General features: G+C 40.3%; 2 protein-coding genes across 5 annotated transcripts in view; both read left to right on the forward strand.

Moving 5' to 3' along the window:
• Positions 1-47: 47 nt before the first annotated feature.
• On the forward strand, positions 48-2,405 carry coa7 (cytochrome c oxidase assembly factor 7). Its single transcript, XM_034081738.2, has 3 exons — positions 48-437; positions 710-850; positions 1,683-2,405. Exons 1-3 carry the CDS (start codon positions 332-334, stop codon positions 2,126-2,128), a joined length of 693 nt encoding a protein of 230 aa, XP_033937629.1. The 5' UTR covers positions 48-331; the 3' UTR covers positions 2,129-2,405.
• A 996-nt stretch (positions 2,406-3,401) lies between these two features.
• ralgps2 (Ral GEF with PH domain and SH3 binding motif 2) overlaps positions 3,402-16,206 on the forward strand; it is an 80,905-nt gene continuing 68,100 nt past the window's right edge. For 3 of the 4 annotated variants that reach the window (XM_034081342.2, XM_034081343.2, XM_034081345.2), the window contains exon 1: positions 3,402-3,581. The gene's annotated coding sequence lies outside the window, so the exon portion shown is untranslated. Of the gene's footprint in view, positions 3,582-4,367; positions 4,567-16,206 lie in introns of those variants that run through there. The other variant, XM_034081344.2, reaches the window with a different exon arrangement.

Genomic DNA, 16,206 nt, shown 5'->3' on the forward strand with positions numbered 1-16,206 from the left:
TTGCGAAGGGGCTGGACTACGGAAGCCCGTTGTGTTTCAGCGTTATTATGGAACCAGGAAGAGAGATCATCAGGAGATCGAGACACGCATGGTCATGTTTTTCTTCTGTTTTCAATAGAAAACCGTTTTAAAAACCATTGCAGCACAATTATATAACGATCGTGTGGTTAAAATTGACGTTTTTGTTGTTTTAAGTAAACGCTTTTGGAACACAGCTCAGTTACTAACTGACCAAGGTCACTAGTACCAGTGGAGTGGATGTAGTGGGAGATAAGCCTTAATCAGCCCATACGATTATAGTAAGGTTACAAGAAACACACGTGCTGTAAATATGGCTGGACTTGTAAACTTTGAAGATGAGAATGAAGTGAAGGAGTTTTTGGACAATTTGGGAATGGAGTACAGCTTCCAGTGCTATAAAGAAAAGGATCCTGAAGGTAAAATTGTGGTCACTACACTATTCAGATTAATGGTGCTGTTTGTTCCTGTATACATCATCTGTATTTTGTAAGTTGTCTTTGTGTTTGTATCAGTGGTATTTCTTGGTGTATGATTAATTTGCGGTTGTTTTGGAATTACATTTGGAACAAAACGTCCCTTGGACAGGTTTTATAGCAATATCCATTATTTTTTTAAAGGCACTGCGATTGAAATGTAATATGTGTAAGGGATGTTGGACTAATTTATCCTTTTTCCATGTTCTTTGAAGGGTGCCAAAGGCTTGCAGACTACATGGAAGGTGTGAAGAAAAACTATGAATCTGCAGCACAGGTGCTCAAACAAAACTGTGAAACAAATGGACACGGGGAAAGCTGCTATAAACTAGGAGCTTACCATGTAACGGGCAAAGGTAAAGTAGAAATGTGGCTTATTTTTACCTTATTTTACCCTATCCGATGTGGTGTGTTACACAAGTTTTATAGGAATATTGCTATGACATTAAGAATTTAAGAAACTGAACTTTAAAACTTAAATGTAAAGTGGACCTATCATGCTATATTTGAAACATATATTGTAGGGCCATACATATACAACATGTCTGTGAAGTTTTTTTTTCAAAATACCAAACAGATCATGCATTTTAGTCATGCCTCATTTCGCTCTATTTGCTCTTTTCCAGCCCTGTTTTTGCAAGGGCTGATTCTGCTTTTGTGGCAGACTACAGCGCCACTTACAGGCCTGGCATATGTACTACAGCGTCTCCAGCGCTTTGGAGCGGGGTCTCTCATTCCCCTGATAGGTGGAGAGTTGCCCATATAGGCGGAGCACCCCTTTTCTGACATCAGAGCAATTAAAATAATAATCAGCTCCGTTTTTAGAGATTTGGGTATGGAGGAAAAGAGAGAGGGTTGTGTTTTCTGACACTTGGTGAGTCACTGACACACCGGGGACACATATTCATGTATAAAAGACGTACAAAAGTGCATTTTGCATGATAGGTCCCCTTTAAGTTGCCTTTTTGCATTGCTATTTGCTAGACAACATTTTACAATTTTTTTTTTTTTTTTAATATAATGCTTTCTTGGCAATTCAACAGCTCAGGTAGGCCAATAGCATTTGAGTAATAGGAGAGTGTTCATGTTAATGAATCAATATTAAATCCTTCCAATTTTTAAACTTAATTTTGTAGTCATTTAATAATGTGTCTGCTTTTATTGAGGGATTTATATTCTACCCTACAGGTGGAGTGACCAAGTGTCTGAAATCAGCCTATTCCTGCTTTTTGCGTTCCTGCAATTCCAATGGAAAGAAGTCCATAGATGCCTGCCACAACGTTGGCCTGCTAGCCCATGATGGACGTGTTGGTGAAGAAGGACCCGACTTGACAGTAGCTCGGCAGTACTACGAGAAGGCCTGCACCGGTGGCTATGCTCCTTCCTGCTTCAACCTCAGTACTATGTTCATTGAGGGCAATACCAAAGGATTGCCAACAGATATGAAGCAAGCTTTGAATTATGCTAACAGAGCTTGTGAGCTGGGACATGTGTGGGCTTGTGCCAATGCAAGTCGTATGTACAAACTTGGGCATGGGACTGAGAAGGATGGCAAGAAAGCAGAGGAGCTTAAGAATCGAGCAAAGGAGCTGCATGGTGTAGACAAGGAAAGGCAGCTCAAATTTGGGGAATGATTATGACACTTTATTAAATTATCATTGTTTTGGTTTTCCTATATCTGTGGTGTAAAGTCAGGTTGATTATGTAGAGAAGTATGTGGGCAAGAACATGCTCAAAGATAAGAGATATGTTGTTTTAAAAAAGATGAATGGGTTTGCCTCATTTGGAGTGTGTAGACCGTCGCAACCAGAGAGCAGTATGGACCTGGCAGTTTGCAGTTGTAGATTTCAGCCAAATGTAAAAATGGTGTAAATAATAAAGCAATAAAATAAACTGGATTCATAAATCATAGTTGATTATTAATAATGATTATGATTTGGAGTATAGAGTATGAAAACGCATTTAAAGGGCAGTTTGAGCATTATACTCTCATCAGATCAGCATCAGATGGATAAAATCAGCCCAGATAATGTGTTATCAATTTATAGTTACAATATCAAGGATAATTTTACTTAACTTAACATCTTTAAAATAGGTCAATTACTAACACTTGCAAACCAACGCTATTAACTCATGAAGACCACATCATAGCTTCTTAAACAAGTATTCCACTTTGTGGTCGGGAAAATAAACAGCATTTATGATGATGTATAGCAGGTAATAAAGAGTTTCTAAAGATCAAAATAATATTTGTGGAGCTGAAATCTGCTATCATGTTTTTAAGTACAGAGTAATACTTTTTAATGTTTGATTTTAAAATGACCCATAAGTATTTGGACAAGATTGCATTTTTTGTAACCCAATGGATTTTTAAAAACTAATTACAAAGCATTTCTATTCAATAACTGACAGTATCTAAAAGTAATCTGATATTTTCCCTGTTATAAGAATGAGTTTGCTACATCTTTTGAACATGCGCGGCATCAACTTTTAAATCTCCATTGTAACGAAGACAATATTTTTTATTTAAACATTGAAAACATTATTTTTTATTGTATAAGTGTTAGTAACAGGTGGACATTGTCCTAAAACCCTATGAAATAATTAATGCTTTTCACTATCACTGGTAGTAGCAGTGGTAGGCACACCGGTGGTCAGACCATAGACTGGGTCAGACCACAAGAGGTAGTCAAAATCCAAGACATGAACTTTGCGCCCTTTTTTAAATCTCACAGGGCGCTTTATCCTAAAGACCCCACAAAAGGCACCGCACCGGGTATGCTTCTACCATTTGTCAACATTTTAACCGACACCGTATCAGCAACCTGAAGAGAATGCAGACGCTGACAATAAGTGTGTATCTATAAAGAAGTAAACTAAACTAGACCGATGTGTGTTGATGATGGGCGGACTGCTCAGCTAGCTCCGCCCGTTAGCGTCTCCTCAGCCCTCATTCAAAACAGAACACAGCTGTTGCGAGGCGCATCGTCGTGTCCTGGTCGTTAGCCTAAAAACTGATAGCTGCTGTGTGTTTCTGATGTACCCACTGGAATACCAGAAGGACAAGAAAGACAGGGACGTACTTCGGTGAGTTATAGAACAGTAAGAGGGAAAGTTTTGTATCGCCATCATTTACAAAATCCCCCCAACCGTCGAGGTGGCTAGCTAACGTAAGGTTAAGCCCCACCAACGGTTTGGATGTGTTTGTTTTTATATGCAGGATGCTCCGTTATCAAAGTACATCCATCAATAGGCGGGGACAAGGAGATGCGAGAGAAAAGATAAAACGTGTGGTTTTTAAAAGGCTGACTTTCTGTAGTGGGGTGCAGAGGTTTATTTTAGCCAGCTATTTATTTTTCTCCTCCACCCACGTGAAGGCACGGTCGCCCCACCACACTCTGAGAGGCATCACCCGAGGAGTTTGATATAATGCTAATAATAAATCATGCGCTCCCTTACCACGCTCAGTTGGCTAACGAATCAAGCTAGCCGGAATTGCAGCATGCTAATATTGAAACCTCTGACAAAATAGTGATGAGAGTCAGTGAGTTAGCAATTTGTGATTTCCCCCCCTGTGCAGTCTTACTTTGTTTACTTAAGTCGTTGCACAGTTCGCTTCTTGTTGGGGAGACGGGGGGTCTTTATCTGCCGTTTGTGCTGTTAGCCAAACAACCATACCTACTGCAGAAGCTCTGCCCTGGATAGCTCTTTGGTTGTGAACCCCTGCACAGCTACCCTCCGGGGAGTGCTTTGGGTGTGGCGTGGGTTCACCCATGAACGATACTGTGCTGCTATCTTGTCTTAGCCGAAGCGTGTCGGTTTAAGAATGAGCACTTGGGATCCGTCGTGAGGGTATTTTGAGTTGGGTAAAGGAATGGCCAACAGTTCCTTACCTCGACTCTGTGAAATTAAAGTTAAATGAATTAAGATGTTGGAGCACAAGCTAGAGAGGTTCCTCCAAAGTTCAGCTGACGGGTGTTTTTCTCAAGTAAAGCACCTGTATATCTCTCAACAACACTAAGGATCAGCAAGCTGTCTTACATGTGTCTGATTACGGCTCACCACTATTCAGGTAATCACATTTATTGATAAATAGTGTGATATCAGGATAGATAAGTGAACATGTATCAACCACGATCAATGTCATGAATCTGTGACCATGGTGTGTTGTTTTTTTAACAGTGGTCACTGGTCAGTGTACCATATTCCATATCTGTCTGTCTGTATGGCTTAAACTTTGTTAGCTGTCTAAACAAACTTAATATAATCTGTCTTTGTTTTCCTCAATGTGTGTGCAGTCATGAATATCCACAGATATGTTCATGTATTGAGAGCAAACACACACAAGCTCTATTAGCTGAATTAGTATTCCTCTGAATTCACGTCTTTTTGACTATTAGGATGCCTTTTTTCTTTAACAAAGCCTCCCTCTTCTCAAACCTCCTATCTAGCACACTCTTTGTTACTGTCCTGTGTGACGTTGCTGTTGCTCGCCCTTCGCTCCCCATTTTAAAGGACTCTAAGGAATGTTCCATATCGATATTTAGTATGGTTTTGTGGAGCTGCTGTTCTCAACACTTAACATATGACCCAGAGGTTACTGGCTCAGACTCAAGACTGGCATGCCTTTACAGTGCTGCGGTGTCGTGTTATGCTGTGAAGACCGAAACAATCTAATTTGGCTTCAGTAGTATTTTAAACAGTAATATAGATGCACAATTTATTCATTAGATAAGAGGATACTTGCTCTAATGCTAGTTCTAAAAGCATTGTTTGATTGAATGGTAAAATAAAACTTGTTGAGACCAAAAAGGGGGATGAAATCTTATTATTTTTATTATATACTGCATTGTCTTGTTTATGTTTCTTATGCTGGTGTTATGTATTGTGTATCTTGTTTTTGTGTGTGTTTGTACGGCGACCTCGAGAGCCTTGAAAGGCGCCTATACAAATAAATGAATTATTATTTCCAAATACAGGAGAACTTTTTTCCTCCATATGTCGAAAAGGAATCTGAATGAAATTCCTGTTGGGTTTGAAAATTGTTAAGGACTTTCACCAGTGAAAGTTCCACCGACCCGACAGCGATTAGTGAGTTCAAAGGGTACATCTGAAACGTTTACTGAAGAAGTCTTAGTAGTAGGGCTTAGGTTTTAATCCAATTTGATTATGGTAGACTCAGTATTGTATCCAGCATGGAGATTTGCACTCGTTGTCTTAAGCAGCCCATTTAAGTCCCATTTGTACACATATTTGCAAATTCTGCATTGCATTATCATCGTGTGTTTTGGGGATTATTCAGTTTTGTCTATGTAAATGTAAAATGTAACAAAGAAGCCTCACGTTGCATATCTGTTGCTTGCCAACAGAAACAGTGTGAGTGCCCGGAGGATATGCCGAAGCACCCTTGAGTTAGAGTGCTGTTCTTATTTTCGGTTACATAACTTTAGTGTTGCATATTATTATCTATGGGTTTGCATGGATGTAAGCCAACAGTCCTTAATTGAAACATTTGGTCTTGCTGTAAGTTACTGTAACGGGAGGGAGAAAAACATTTGGTGGATACACCTTCAAAGATTAAATTACAGGTTTCCAATTTTTATTATTTGTATCTGCTTCGTTAAACGTCAACTTCATTTCACTTTCTAGAAACGGTCCCTCTGTATCTCTACATACCACCTCCACCTTCTGAGCTAGGCTAATCCCATGGATGCCTCGTGCACATGGGCCCATCTGGTCAGCAGTGTGGTATGGCTTCTCGGTCCAAGGCTTGCAAATGTGATTAGTTGGAGATTACATCTGTTTGTGTGAAATGAAACTCCCCTTTCAGAATCAGAGCTGTGTGTTTACATGAAAGGGATAAAACATTGTAGGGCTTTTGCGTCATCAAGTTCAATCTCTGGTCTGTCTCAGGTTATGTTTCTCAGCCCTGCATTGCATCACCACACAGTTTATATGAACAGTTCCTAGACGAGTCCGTAGCAATTTATACTGTTTACAAGGGTTGCTCAATTAATCGTATATTAATCGCGATTACGATTATGGCTTGCAACGATTACAAAAACAACGTAATCGAAATAAAACGATTTTTTTTTTTATTATTACTTTTTTTTTTCAGTTGAATTATACTTAAAGTTCAGGGTAGTGAGCAGCCCTACTGTTTACTGCATCTTGCTGTTTGATATCCCTTCTGAGTGAATAAGCAGTCATTTTCGCTCCTTCTGAGTGCTATACATATTCTAAAGGCGCTGTGGGATCCATCAAGCTTTTACTCTGCGTGACCTCCAACCAGTGCTGTTTCTCAGTTGCCAGGGTAACTTTATGTCTGTGTCTGGCACATCGATTTAGCACAGATGGAACTGCAAAGTCACATGTCGTCACACTTTTTCCTCTAATGCCCCCCCCAGCCTTGGCTCTGTCACTACAAGTGCAAATACAAAGCTAGCTATCTGTGTTCATTTTCTGCTCTGGTTTTCATGTCGACTCCACAACGTCGTCCAACTTCTCTGTTGCTATTAGGAGTAATCTAAAAGGTCTCTCTTCTTGACAAGTTGTTTTGGAACCCTGATAAGGATATTGTATGTATGATTGTGTGTTTGATAAAGACTTTTTATATATGAGGTGTTTCTAATGTTGCTGGCAGTCGAGTGAAGTAGGTGTTGTAGATGTGAGCTTGGCTAGCAGCTGACTGTGCGTACGTGTGAGAAGGAAGATAAAAGACCAGGAAAATCTATGTTCTGCCTTTCACTACTGCATCAGGCAGATGCTACGTTTCACTGAGTAGGTTGAGCAATGTGCCTTTTTTGTTGTTGGTATAAACAGCATTTGAGGAAGTATTGCAAAACTGCCTCTTCTTATTGTTGGGAGTGCAGTTGCCATGTGGTTCCTGCTGTGTTGTAATCACAGCTCTTGTTTGGGAGAAGTAGAGATGTAAATGTAATGCAATGTAAAAGCAGAGCCATACACGGAGGGTTCGCTCGTGACTTTGGGCTGAATCTCTCTCACACAGACACACACACCCTGCTAAATGCACACCACAATAGGCTGAGCGGCAGCAGGAGGCCCCAAGCTTTGAGAACATTTGAGCATGAATTTAACCACTGATGGGAGTGGCTCACACATGAAGGGCTCCTCGGGAGAGTGGATAACTTTGTCTCCCTTTCCCCTCTCTAGTTCCTATGCGTCTCCTTTGTGTTACTTCACTCCGTTTCTTTTTCATGTTGCTTTCTTGTCGTGAGTGGGGTCTAATGCTATTTTTAGTCCTCACTTGTCAGCCTAAGATTCAGTCTGTGTAGGCAATTTAAGTATTAGGCAGCAATATGCCTCACAACGCTCTGAAATATATTACATTTACCAACCCACAACCCTCTACTTCCTATTTTCTCCCTCCGTCCCTCCCATTTTGTTGTCCTCTAGGAACTTTTCTAAGTATGTCTCATTTGAGCTCACTGATGCCAATACGGTTAAAAAAATTACTTCTTTGTACGGTTTATTTCCCACATAAGATACAAGGCGTACATTAATCTTTATCTTATAAGTTAAAAACCTGACAGTCAAACATTATTTAGGTTAGACACCAAGCAGCCCTACTTGTAAACAGTGAAGTTGTGCTGAGCCCAGAGGTCGCGTTAACTGAATATTTTCCATCTATGACGGATTTTTTTTAACAATGACTGACAAATCTGAAAGCAGTCCATCATTTTGACAGATTAGAACAAACTCGGAACAGCGCCAAAGTATGGAAGCCCATTTCCGCCACTTCAAAAAAATAAAATCCCCATGAAAAGTCATAATGAGATAAAAAAAGTCGAAATAATGAGATAAAAAGTCATAATTATGAGATAAGAAAGTCGAAATTATGAGATAAAAAGTCATAATGAGATAAAAAGTCATAATTATGAGATAAAAAAGTCGAAATAATGAGATAAAAAGTCATAATAATGAGATAAGAAAGTCGAAATAATGAGATAAAAAGTCATAATAATGAGATAAGAAAGTCGAAATAATGAGATAAAAAGTCATAATGAGATAAAAAGTCATAATTATGAGATAAGAAGTGCGCATGCGCTGCAGTGGCGCTGTCTTCAAAGGTCCCTTCATCACCTTGCTGCTCTCCACCATGCAAACGGCATCTAGTAGAGATGTTAAGATTCACCGATTCGCATCGGCATAAACGTTCAAGATGCGAGTGCACCGGTTGAAAGAGTGCACATCGGCTACAGTTTGGGTTGAACCGGGTTGAACTCGCGATGCATCGATTGCGTAGCGTCTTTGCATCGGTAAAAAACCGATTCATTCATATAAAATCCCCTCATCCTGTCAACGCTCAGCAGAGACGATCTTTGATTTGGATATTTGCTTCGCCCGAGGCCGAGAGTCTCAGTTATCAACACACACGGAAGTTGAGGAGAAAGAGAAACACAGCGCACCGAAAAATACCTACAAATCAAACGTTTGGCAACACTTCGGATTGTTCAAGAAAGACTGTGTAATAGTCCTTTTATGCTATATAGCTGACCGCAGGTCATGGAGAGTAATAAGGTATCCGTAGACCTTTGTATGAGGTATCTTTATTACTCAACAGGTCTACAGCCATGATACATAGATCCGTCCTAGATGCGGGCTTGCATACACACAGTATCACTCCGCAGCCGCACCCCATCAGTAACGTCCTGATGGTATATGTGCGCGGCACTATATACTACAGTCAACTTGAAAAATCGCTCGCAAATTGTAAACGATGCCGAGCCGCTTTAAAGTACACACGTAGTACGAGGAACTTAGCGACGCACATAAAGAGGCGACATGGGGTCTGCGGCTGAAAAGAGAAACCTGAAAGTTAGACATATGAGTTAAATCACTCAGTGAGGTGTTCGGTCAGAGAGAGTGGTGTTTAGTTTACAGCAGCCTGTGAGGGTCAATAATAATTTAAATGTCTTCCTTACTGTAAGCAGTTATGAAATACCTGTTTGTGAAAGGTTATTTGTATTCTTTATTGTTCCTATAGAACCCACTGCTTTCTGCTCACTGGTGAGTCAGCCTATGAATGAGTGTTAAGCACATCAGGCTGGCAGCTGTATGGGCATTGCACTATGGTAGCTGTTATTTGCACATTGTTAATCATGAGCAATGCATCCTTACATTGTTTAACTGTGAGGTGTTATACAATTGTACTGTAGCCTACTCTGGAGAGCTTTTAAAGTTAAAAAAATAAACGGCATGATGGGAGGTGCAGTACCAAATTTGTAAAGCACTTTTTTGTTAATGTATGATTTGCTGCATATAAGGAATAAAACAAAAATCCTCTGTCGTACCAAATTGAAGTATCATTATTTTTGCATTGTGTTGAATCGCATCGTATCGCATAATATTGAATCAAATCGTATCGAACTGTATCGCAACAGGGGTGTATCGTATCGTATCACCTGGTGTTTCAAATGTATCGTTAATGTATCGTATCGTGGCAACGTATCGAGATGCGCATCGCATCGGCCTCAGTGATGGAGATGCACATCCCTAGCATCTAGTCCTAAATAAGGTAACTATTACAGGTGACTTTTGTAAATGTTAGATGTTAAATATAGCCTATATTGCAGCTACACTACAACAATGCAGTTCATAGCTTTGACATTACCTGTTATGAATATAATATATATGCCTATAGTTTTGTGGTAACGTTCACGGGTTAGAGTTAGAGCAACTCACAGCAGCAGTATGCCTACACTATTGTCATTAGTGGCGTGAACGTTACCACAAAACTATAGGCATATATATTATAGTTCATAACAGGTAATGTCAAAGCTATGAACTGCATTGTTGTAGTTTAGCTGCAATATAGGCTATATGTAACATCTAACATTTACAAAAGTCACCTGTAATAGTTACCTTATTTAGGACTAGATAGATGCTGTTTGCATGGTGGAGAGCAGCAAGGTGATGAAGGGACCTTTTAAAGACAGCGCCACTGCAGCGCATGCACACTTCTTATCTCATAATTATGACTTTCTATCTCATTATTTCGACTTTCTTATCTCATAATTATGACTTTTTATCTCATTATTTCGACTTTCTTATCTCATAATTATGACTTTTTATCATTATTTCGACTTTTTTATCTCATAATTATGACTTTTTATCTCATTATTATGACTTTTTATCTCATAATTTCGACTTTCTTATCTCATAATTATGACTTTTTATCTCATAATTTCGACTTTTTTATCATAATTATGACTTTTCATGGGGATTTTATTTTTTTCAAGTGGCGGAAATGGGCTTCCATACCAAAGTTTCCCCGCAGCGAAGCTTCGGTGTTATGCATGCCCTCCCAAAAGGAAATCATACCGTTTCCAAACCTAACTGTGCCGTACAAATCATTGAGTTTTGGCTTTACGCTGTGCACGCTCCCGCGAGGTGCAGCAGCCATGCATAACATGGCGCATGTGAACTGTCAGTGGGACATTGTACGAAAAGTCAGCACACTCTGCACGGATAGTGCGCAACCTGATTGCAGCGGCCAGGCAGCTCCGGTTCGAGCATATGCCTTGAGTTGCACATAGCTCCAACGCCCATACCACCGACGACATGTTTGTTTACTGTCCTGGCTTCACGGCCGCAAACCATTTACGTCACAGCCAGGCATGAGTTGGGGAGTGCTGGATTTGTGAAGAACTCCCCTCTTCCTAAACCACTAATACCACAGTACTAGCAAAACGGGAGGAGCCGAGTGAAAAACAAGCGCCCCTCATCCCAATCCACCTACACCGCAGTATTTTTCTTTTTTTGTACCCAAACAATATATTGTATATTATCGGGGCTATTAATACTTTTATCGGGATGACGTCATAATTCCTAATATCGGACCGATAATTATCGGCCCGATAATTATCGTGCATCCCTAGTTATAATTGCTCTTTTAATGACTGCCAACTAGGGCTGGGCGATTTGGGCGATTTTTTTTCCCGATTTAAACCAGACCAAGGCAACATTTCAATACATATTTTCTTTATTAACACAATAAAAATAAATGAGATTACCAAGTAGTCTAGGCCTATGTGAACAAATCAGTTGTTCAAGAATAAAAAAAATAAAATAAAAACAGCACCACGGCACTTGGCTGTCAGTAATGTGCAAAGATTTTTTTTAAATCAAACTGAAAAAGAAATTGTAGGCCATCCCTGAAAAAACTTGTAAAATGAAATACAACAAATAATGATAATGAAATAAATAATAAAAAAATACCCTCAAACAAAATAACATCCCTTTAACTTTCTAGGAAGTTGTCTTTCTACAGACCTTACACAGAACAGTTGTTTGTTCTATGTATGACCGCTTGTACCCGAACCACTTCCATACAACTGAAGTAGCACCTTTTTTCGGAATGAGTTCTTCATCTGTGTCCGTGGACATTTTTATGGTACGTCTGTCGGTGAAGCGGTGAATGTGATTGTAGTAGGCTATGTGACTACCCGATCTGCAGCTCTGCACATGCGCACAGTGTTATAAATTAAAATCAATGTTTTTGATGGCATAAAGTACCTTAAACATACTGTCAGTTTAAATGCTGTTTTATACTGAAAAACCAGAAGTTCTCGTGCGCAGTTGTTAAGCTTTTATTCTGAAAATCCTTCATCTTCGGTTAGCATTTAGCATGTGGCTAATATACCATTTACTATAGAGGTGAATTTAGTAGCGATATGACACGAGTGTTGCACACCGAAATCTACTGATTTCAACACTACAACTACTGTATAGACGTCGAGATATTATTATTGCTGAATATTAAATGAAGGTACAGTTTATTTGAATACGTTTGTTTACAGATGTCGGTAGCATGAGACGACATCCGGAACTACCAGAAATGAAACCAGCCATGAAGTTTTTCCTGTATTGAGTATTGATTACAGCGTTCAAAACCATATTAAATGAAAAGTCATGAAAGAGATAAGGAGAAGAAAAGGCGTGTTTAGTTATATATGTAATGTACAATGTCTGAGTCCCCTCTTATGCTCAACAACGAACAACGAACACAGCATAACAACGGCAGAGCTGCAGAGCTGCAGATCAGGTAGTCACAGGCAATGTGGCTGAGTTTTGTGCGCGTTCTGGAAAGTGAGAGAGTAAGCTACTACGGAGTCCCTTCAAGCAAAACAAATCTGCGGAGTCTAGAAATGTTTTAAAATCGCGATTTTTCGGTTCAGCCATTTCACAAACCGTAGGAAAGTAAAAATGCAAATTAATCGTGAAAACCGAAAAAATCGCCCAGCCCTACTGCCAACTAGAATTTCTTGGCCATGTCAGCCTGTTGATGTTGGTCCTTGTTAAAAGGGCAGCTGGAATCTGGATTTAATAAATCACTAGCTGCTTGTACTGTGTTGATATTTAATTGTCACAACATTTCTGGAGATGCGTGGGTGGTAGTCCAACCAGCTCTCGCTCAACAAAGTATTGAGATTGTTGGTAGGTTACATTTTGTGACGAGGCTTGAATACAGCATTAGCCTGTCGTCGAACATTTTGAGGAAACCCCAGGGCTTCCCTTCCTGCCTGGTTTTGGTCAAGCTCATGTGACTGTTTGTATTCTTATGAAGCACAGCTCATGTTGACATCCAGGTCTCAAGCTTCTCCTAATGTGACCTCTGCATTGTTATAGGTTGTGTCAATTATAATCTAGGAATGTCCGTGCTTGACCGAGGAAATTCCCAAAACTCTCTTGTAGAAATCAGGATCCCAAATCACCCATGAGAATGTTTTTAATATTTCAGTTATGCAAACTTGACTTCCTGCCTGAGTGTTATCCCTCACTGCCTCTGACTGTCAACAGATCTTACCAAAATAGAAGGATGGCTCTGTATTAAGCACGTTGTTGTTCGGCCACTGTGTCAACTAACTGACTTTTCTCAAACCCCTGCTTGTCCACTGCATGGATGGTTTTCTTTCATTGCTTTTTATCTCTGTAGATGTGTCCTTTCTATCTTGAAAAGTCAACATCAGCTCTGCATACCCAGCTAATGTGTGTTACCCCGGGTTGGTGAGTCAGGTTGTAGGTGTTTGAGGTCAGGGAGTTCGGGGTTAAAGGTGAATTTAGGGACAGGGCTGTGAAAAGGAGCCCAGCCTTAAAGGCATCCAGAATGTCAGCTATGAGGGTCTCGTTCCACCTGACACTTTCAGGCTGGTCTTTTGCCTCCTGGGTCATGTGGCTCTGCATATCTGGAATATTCTCACCAGAGGAAGTATCACTTGAGGGACAAATGCAGAGCATGAAGTAAGGCAGGCTGAGGTTAGATTTAGATTGGAATCAAAAACAATGGGGTTCCTTCATGGATATAGACAGGGTGGACAAAATATTAGGAACACCTCTTAAGGCTCTCAAGGCTCTTACATTTAAACCAAACAATCATCCATCACGCCATGTCTCGTATACTTCTACCTGTATGTCCGTTGGCTCAGGGGTTTTGAGTTTTATGGATGTCAGGACGAATTGGGGAGTTTTGTTCTATAAATACAGAAAAAACATTTGTTGTACACAAACGGATAGACGCCGCACCCTTCCGCTTCCCCTGCATATTGTCCTAATCCACCAGTCTGTATCAGAGACGAGACGTTGTGGTCCAAAAACACAGCCTGATCTATCTTCCTAATCCCTGAGTGTTTTGGCTTTGGAGTAACTGAGAGCTGAGCGTTGGTTATCTCATGAACATTTTTGATCCTCTACCCGAAACCTGCCAAAAACAATAGATCAGATACAGAAAAACATTACTCCACCTTTTGTTCCTTCTCTCTCCTTTTTGCTATTTCTTCCATTTGCTGCGCTTCAACATTTTCTCTTTTCCTTACATACTGTGTGCTTTTCAGTGATTTAGATCGCCATAATGCAAAGTCTCATCCTACGCACCTGTTCTGCTCTCATCTCCTTTGTTACTATCCTGCAGCTCTTTAATGACTGAATAGGGATGATTCATCATGTCTTAAGAAGATGTCTTTCTCCGTGTCATCTCTCAAAGAATCCTTTGAGTTTTATGTGACTGAGACAACCTGTTTCCTGTCTCCTTTGTCAGGTTCCCCACAGGTTGGGTCTGGACATGCAGACAGAGACTTGCACTCACATGCCTACAGTTACACACTTTACATCAACTGTCAAACCGGGTGTTAATCCATTTCATTCACGCCATTATTGTGTAAATTGAAAATGGCATCTGACTTCAGATGAGTACAAAGACACTCTTATGCTTATCCCAGACAAAGGAGTTACTGAAGTAGCACAGACCAGGAGGAAATATGCTTTAATCTGAGAGATGTTCAAATCTTTAGAGTCAAATTCAGAATTTGGCAAGAATGTAAAAAGAGGTGTGTATTTTTTTCAAAAAGATAAAAAGCTATTAATTTAAATTTGTTCACATAATATGGACTTTATACAACTTTAAAGGATAACTTTGTTCTTGTTTTTGTCAGCTCCTGGTTTTTGTTTTGTTATGTTTCTGTAAAGGATACATGCACATTTTATGAATATTTGGAGTCATTAGTTTTATATTTGATGTGCGAATTCTGTGAAAACATGTAACTGTAACCTCTGTAAAGCCAACTCCTTAACAGCAGTAACCATCATAACTGCATTATCCAAGCTTAAGGCGTACAAGAGACTGACAACTGCCAAAGTACCTAGAAAAACTTGATGGGCAGGCCTACATGTGATTTGGTGAGCTTTGAATGGGAAAGGATAACCTGAAAGTTTTGTTTTTGTTTCCTTTGCTCTCATAGTTAAAATCTGACTGAAGCTGGGAGGATTTGGGAAGAGAATAGGGAGGATGACTTTGTCGCTGGAAACAATGTCTTTCCTATTTTTAGTCAATAGATGGATGTTTAGTAGCACATGCATCCTGCCTGTACATGTCCCCTGAAAGCCGAACAGTAGTGCAACCACTCTGGTGCATATTGTGTGTCTGTGTGTGAGTGTAGCCCCTGGTCATGCGGCTCTGTGGGAGAGGAGGGTCAGAAAAGGGGTGTGAGGGGCTCATTCAGGGAGAGAGGGCAGGGGGGGAGGGGAGCAGAGCAGGCGTTGAAGAGATACAGCTGTTTCTCTGGTCTCAGCTGTTGCTCCTCTTCCATTCCATGCAGACTCATTTTCCCTCTCCCTCAAACACACACACCCCCCCTGACTGGAAGAAGCACACAGTGTAACATTGTTCTGCCTTGTGAGAAAGATAAAAATAATCAATCTTTCATAGCTGCTATCAGATGGGAATAGTGAGACCTCACCATATTAGTGAGTGAGACAGTCATGGCCAAAGTAGGTAAAATCTGTCTCTGTGTGCTCATCACATTGTGTTGTTTCGCCTTTTGGCAATGTCCCTCCGTTTCATTCTCATCAGGTTTGATGGAGCCAATTGTATTTTCTTAAAGAATTGTGTAACCTTTTCGACTCTTACTTCCATTGTAGCTGCCTTGTGTTGTCCTGTGACCTGTGTGTGTGTGTGTGTGTGTGTGTGTGTGTGTGTGTGTGTGTGTGTGTGTGTGTGTGTGTGTGTGTGTGTGTGTGTGTGTGTGTGTGTGTGTGTGTGTGTGTGTGTGTGTGTGTGTGTGTGTGTGTGTGTGTGTGTGTGTGTGTGTGTGTGTGTGTGTGTGTGTGTGTGTGTGTGTGTGTGTGTGTGTGTGTGTGTGTGTGTGTGTGTGTGTGTGTGTGTGTGTGTGTGTGTGTGTGTGTGTGTGTGTGTGTG

The sequence above is a fragment of the Pseudochaenichthys georgianus genome, chromosome 4 (genome assembly GCF_902827115.2).
Source record: "Pseudochaenichthys georgianus chromosome 4, fPseGeo1.2, whole genome shotgun sequence".
NCBI lineage: Eukaryota > Metazoa > Chordata > Actinopteri > Perciformes > Channichthyidae > Pseudochaenichthys > Pseudochaenichthys georgianus.